The 6,000-nt window shown below is 38.8% G+C and overlaps 1 protein-coding gene across 1 annotated transcript; it reads right to left on the bottom strand.

Annotated features, from left to right (window-relative positions):
- Nucleotides 1-1,413: 1,413 nt before the first annotated feature.
- Nucleotides 1,414-3,741, bottom strand: apoa4b.2 (apolipoprotein A-IV b, tandem duplicate 2). The gene is made up of 4 exons (XM_072460644.1): nt 3,529-3,741; nt 3,381-3,428; nt 2,778-2,928; nt 1,414-2,129 (listed from the first exon to the last, which is right to left on the bottom strand). Exons 2-4 carry the CDS (start codon nt 3,418-3,420, stop codon nt 1,553-1,555), a joined length of 768 nt encoding a protein of 255 aa, XP_072316745.1. The 5' UTR covers nt 3,421-3,428; nt 3,529-3,741; the 3' UTR covers nt 1,414-1,552.
- Nucleotides 3,742-6,000: the final 2,259 nt, after the last annotated feature.

Genomic DNA, 6,000 nt, shown 5'->3' on the forward strand with positions numbered 1-6,000 from the left:
CCACAGGGGCCAGTGCAGAGACCTGAGAACAGGACTAATGTGATGGTACTTCCTGGTTCTAGTCAGGACCCGAGCAGCAGCGTTCTGGATGAACTGCAGCTGTTTTACAGCTCGTTTGGAGAGGCCAGTGAGCAGGCCGTTACAGTAGTCTAACCCAGGGGTCCTCAAGCTAGGGGTCGTGACCCCCATGAAGGTCTTGAAAGGATTTCAGGGGGTCTCCAGATGATATGTATAGGAAAAATGTATATGTTTTAAACAAGGCTGGACACCCTTCAAATGCAGTGGTAAATGTAGATTTGTTGGCCTGCCAAATTAATTTATTTAGATCTATATCCTCAAAATAAAATCAACTATTGGGGGTAGCCTACTTTTAAGTTTGGGAGTCGTAAATGCCATTGGTTGTTGTTTTGGGGGTCATGACTGAAAAAGGTTGAGAACCACAGGTCTAACCTACTAGAGACAAATGCAGGGACAAGTCTCTCCAAGTCTGATTTAGACACATTATATGCTAAAAAAAAAACTGCTGATGGAATTCATTTGATGTGGCTGTTAAAGTTAAAGTTCTTACAGCTAAATGTATCATCTAATTTCTAGGTTTTAGAGACAGAGAGACAGGAGGTTACTGCTCACACTTTGTCTTTGTTTCTGTGGGCCAAAGACTATGACTTCAGTGAGGACAAGAGGTCAAAATGCAATCTTTGAAACAATGTATTAGATTGTTGATGAAGGACAACATGCATCCTGCGTCAGCTGTGCAGTACTTGAGCTCACAAGAGTTTAGGGCAAACACACAAATGTTCCAGACCATGACATTTGCAGCGCAGGGAAAAGTGCATTTAAAAGATAGATATAGATGTTCAGCTAATTTCCTTCCTCAACATTTTGCTTATTCTGAGAAAACAGACAGGGAAGTGAGAAGAATGAGCTCATACAGTAACATCTGACACAGTTTGTCTAAGAGAGGCAGACAAAAGGTTATTGTGTGTTTTGTTTAGCGGTGAATTTGACTGAAATGATTTTCTTTGCACTCTTCTCTTTTAAACTGTTTTGTGATTTCTGTCATGTCTTTGTGATTGCAATGCATTTTGTGTGACACACTTTGAATTGTGTACTTTCCTTGTCTAAGGAGTCTTCACTGTTAATACATGTATTATACATTTTGCTAATCTAAGGTTTTTGTTCCTGTGTTGCTTTCACTGAAATGGCTTAAGAACTAAACTGTTTCCTGCTGTCCACGTCTCAACTGTAAAACTAAAAAAATGTTTTGCAAAATATGTTGTTGACCAGAAATCTTAGGGAAATAGAAAGATTGCCCAATACAATACATCACCCCTGCAACTAACTAGCCATTGTACAAATTACACAACATTTTGCCACCAATGCAAAACAACAGAATACATCCACGGATCAGAAAACATTGTTTATCATTTATTTTATTCATGGCAGAAATCTCAGGTCAAAGGTTTTGCTGAAGTTACATGATGTTGGCTGTGAAATGAATGATAATTTAGTGTCTGTTCGATGCAGTTGTTTAAATATTGAAGGATGGAGCTTAGTTGGCCTTGATGAAGGACTCGTAGAGAGCGGTGAGGCGGGTCTGGAGGTCCTGGGTGTATGGGTCGAGCTTCACCCTCAGGTCATCCACGTAGGGGGCAGCCAGCTCCTGCACCTGCTTGGCACGCTCTGTCAGCTCCATCTGCACTTTCTCGGTCATGGGGGTCAGGTTCTCCTTGAAGTCCTGGAGGTGCTGGTCTACTTTGACTTTGAGGTCGTCCGTGTAGGGTCCCAGCTTGGTCTGCAGGTCCTTCACGCTCTGCTCCAGGCTGGCCTGAAGTTCCTCACTCTTCTGTACCAGGGCGGTTCTCAGGCCCTCGGCGTCCACGGAGTCGGCGTAGGGGGCCAGTTCCTGCTTGAGCTGCTCCACCCTCTGCTGGATCTGGATCTTCATCTCCTCGGTATAGGGCTCCAGCTGGCCTTTGACGGTGCTGAGCTCCTGGGCCACGCGCTCCCTCAGCACATCGGCTTCGGTGGTCACCTTTGCGATGATGTCCTGGGCGGCGGGGGGCAGCTGGTCCTGGATGGAGGTGGCGTATTTGCTAGCCAGGTCGGCGCTTTCGGTGAGACGGGCACTGCAGGCACACAGACCCAATACAAATGTTGATTAGTTTACCACAAAAGCATAAAGATGTGTTCACGCTTGTGTGATGTGTCCTGGTTTGTGTCCAGTTTGAGTTCTTCTGTAAATTTGATTTGGCCCCGCTCTTGACCCGGTTATGTCCTGATCTAGTCCAGAATAAATTCCAGGTTTAGTTTAAATTCTGATGTGATGATTGTGCAAGTGTGTCAATGCACCTATGTTTTTACTGTGATATTTTCTTTCAGAATCCAACTGTGAGGTGTCTTGCAAAGGGGCACAACTATTTGCCCAAGTCCTTTGAACCGGTAATCCTGTGGTTTATGGGTGAAAACTCTGTGCTAAGTGCTACAGTGAAGGCATGCTATGCTAGTCACTCCAATTTTTAACTGGAATACTGAAAGACTAAAAGAAAAAATATATTAATCACATGTCACACTTATTTATCATCCAAAAAACAATGTGATTTGCAAATAATATTTAGAGAGTCAAACTCCAGATCTTTATCAGGACATTTGACATTAAATGCCATCAGTCAAATAAGTCCAACCTACTTCTTGCATTGCGGCTTTGATATGATTGTAATAAATGTCTGGTATCAGTGATGATCTTGTTATATTTCTCATCAATCCAACTGGCTCACCTGACATCCTGTCCAAACTGAGTGGACCTGATCATCTGGAGGGTGTCATCGGCGGTCTGGGTGGCCTTGCCAACGTAATCCCAGAATGCATCATTCAGCTGATCGAGCTGAGGCTTGGGGGCATCAGCGTACAAGAGGTTGGCGTTACAGCCTGGAAGATGGACATGAGGTAAGTTCAAATACAATGTAACACGAGGAAAGGCACATTTTTAGCATCTTTATTCGGAACTAGTTGTCTGTATGGTAGAGAATCTAAGATTGAAAATGAGTTTCAGACGCTCAATTTCAAAAACAGTGTTCGGATAAATACCTTTGAAAGTTTTTCTCCCATTAACTTCTCCTGGACGAATAAAGTATTACTTGGCCCACTATAAACTATTCACCAAATGATGTGCAGTATAATATGTGTTTAGAGTGTCAGTATTAATTTGAAAGGAAAACATATATAATAATAAGTATATTAATGATCTGTGTAACTATTACCTTAACAAGCTTTATGATATTAACTATAATCAGTTTAGATTATAATAGACATTAATGCCCACTGCAAACCAGAGACTTTATTTTGAAGCAAGCGCTACCAAATCAAGTTAAGTATCTCACCAGCGAATGCGGCTAGGACGAGCACAACAAGGACCTTCATGGTTAGACCTGAAAAAAGACAAACAAAAATAAATACCAACAAAACCAAATCAACCAGTCCAATAGTATGTAAGATGATTCTTTTTTGCTCCCATTCACCCTGGCTTACCTGAGTTTGCAAGTGTTCTTGCAAGTCCGCTGGGCAGTGCTTGTACTGAGGAGGTGATGTCCGAGGCCTTATATAGTCAAGCGGACACTTATGATCCCAAAGTCCAGGAGATTGTGCGCTGCTGTCACCTCACCTTACCCGCAGTGACAACTTGCATCAGAAATTGATGCCAAAAGTATTCACATTGAACACACGCCTAATTTAATGTCTCTCTTTACCTTCTAGAACCTGTATGCATTTTAGAAGTTTAAGGACCAAATATAAACACTTACTAGTAATAAACCTTGTTAAAAAGTGGTTGATTAATTCTTTGATGGCATTTGTAAAGTTACTTATTAACTAATTTATGTTTTTTTCTGTATCAGCATATTATAGGACTAGCGATTAGCTACACTTTTGCCAGTGAAAAAAATTAAGAGCTAATGAATATGTATAAACTATCATCTTTACATTTTTCTCATTATAATTTGACAGACCAAATGTGTTAAACTGACCCTTGTTTTCCATCCCTTCACTGATAGGAAAGACCCCACTGCTTTGATGTCACCATTGATTAGATAATGACTGGTATGTGTTTTATTGTAGCTATGAGTGTCCTGTTAGTCATAGAAACAAATCAGTCAATTAAGGCCAATAGTTTTGTGTCTGGCCAAAGGTTATCAGACGTGCACATTGTAAAGGACAAAGTTACAGCCACACCACAGTTTACAGGTCAGAAATGTAGAGTATTCTCTTTGGTCCGAAATGACTTTTGTCTTACATTATTACGTTATGTCACTGGTTTGTAACCTTTTTAGTTCACTATAATTCAATATGTTGCTTAGAAAATAAACGTTGAATGGGTCTATGAAACAAGTATATATAGAACAATTAGACATTTTAACTTAGGCTACACTTTCTTACAATTTCAGCCACAAATTCCTGATATCTCACTGTGATGAATTAATATATTACATTCCATTATTTGCTTTTGTCATATGATTATTTTGCTGAATCTAATCTTGTTTTGCCCATTGGAACCTTTTTTTTCAAATACCAACCATTACCGTCATGAATTAGAAGAAATGTTGTTAAGAAACTAACAATTTCTTAAACTCTCCTAAACTCTTCTTAAACTCAACAAAAGATGGTCAAAGTACTGCATTTCATTATTTGTTTACAGATCAGTAGTATCTGTACTTTTTAAACGTTACTCCAATACAAGTTAAAGTAGCTTAGTTAAAGTAATACTTATGTTTAAGTACTGAAGTGTTCGCTGAAGGAAATACTTAAGTAGTGAAAGCACTCTTTAAACATTTGTGAATGATAATTACATTGTATAAAATAGTTTAATATATATACATAATATAGAACTGGCTTCTAAAGACCAGATGCAAATTGTGTTTTTGTCAGATCCTTTGAAGCCAGTGAAAATTATGTAATAAAAAACAAAACTTTAAAAGAAAGGGTAAAAACAATCTATTGTGAAGCACATACAACTGCAGATTTTTAAATTACTTAATACAGATTAAAGTCAAGTCAGCAGCAAACAGTCCCAATTGTTAGGGGCCATTGCACAGGGAAAACCATCTTTGTCATCAGTCCGTGGCAGTGACAGCACATCTGCACAAACCAAGTCTCTGAGTCAGCATTTTAATGGGACAAAAGACTCTAACAGTGCTTTGTCCCTATTTTAGACATGTAAAGGAGTATGAAGGGTTTTATTTATCTTTTAAATGTAGTGAAATCAAAGTAGTAAGTACTCAAGTATGTCTCAAATAAAGGTCAAATTCTCAAAATATTTTTTTGACATCTACTTCAGGCCTGATTTATTTAGGTTTTACCTCAAAATTATAATTTTCAACCAAATGTCCAAAATCCCCTTTGTGTGTTTAAAAAAAAAAAAAAATTAATAAATGTTTTATTTAAAGAAATTTAAACCTGGCTCAATCCATTTTTTCAGCTTTGGACCCTAAACCCAATTTTACACAGAAAATACCTTATTTATATATGAAAACATTAATTGATTAAAAAAAATACATATCTCTAAAGATTTAGGATCTAGCCTTAAAGTAGTTAATTAATCTAGAACAAACTGATACAAAATAATTTGTTGCATTTGATCCAATGCTCATACATATATATTTTAGATTAATAGTTGGAAAAAAGTGGAAAAATAATGGCAATTTCAGGTATGATTTTCCATGCTTGTCCATTCACGTTGCTTGACCTTAAGCAACACCGAAGACTATCTCCAACTATCTGCAGACACTTAGTCCTGGAATATGTGGATCCTAATTGCTAAAGGCTTCAGGCTACAGACCTACACCAGGACTTTTGACTCCACATGGCATCAATCAGTGTCAAACCTACTTCTTGCATTGCGGCTGCTTCAATACTTTAATATGATTGTAGTAAACGTCTGGTGCACGGTGGTCATGTGACGCAGGAGTAGCTCTGACAACATGGAAGGGACTCGTGGACTTTGGGCCC

Source organism: Eucyclogobius newberryi, unplaced genomic scaffold (genome assembly GCF_026437365.1).
Source record: "Eucyclogobius newberryi isolate DKJ021-1_F unplaced genomic scaffold, fEucNew1.0.hap1 SCAF_3, whole genome shotgun sequence".
NCBI lineage: Eukaryota > Metazoa > Chordata > Actinopteri > Gobiiformes > Gobiidae > Eucyclogobius > Eucyclogobius newberryi.

What these genes read in the sequence shown, in the direction of transcription:
- apoa4b.2 (XM_072460644.1), bottom strand. Translation starts at nt 3,420, where the DNA reads ATGAAGGTCCTTGTTGTGCTCGTCCTAGCCGCATTCGCTG. An exon ending in CGTCCTAGCCGCATTCGCTG is followed by an intron (nt 2,929 to 3,380) that starts GTGAGATACTTA and finishes TCCATCTTCCAG; the next exon opens with GCTGTAACGCCAACCTCTTG. An exon ending in CAGTTTGGACAGGATGTCAG is followed by an intron (nt 2,130 to 2,777) that starts GTGAGCCAGTTG and finishes GTGTGCCTGCAG; the next exon opens with TGCCCGTCTCACCGAAAGCG.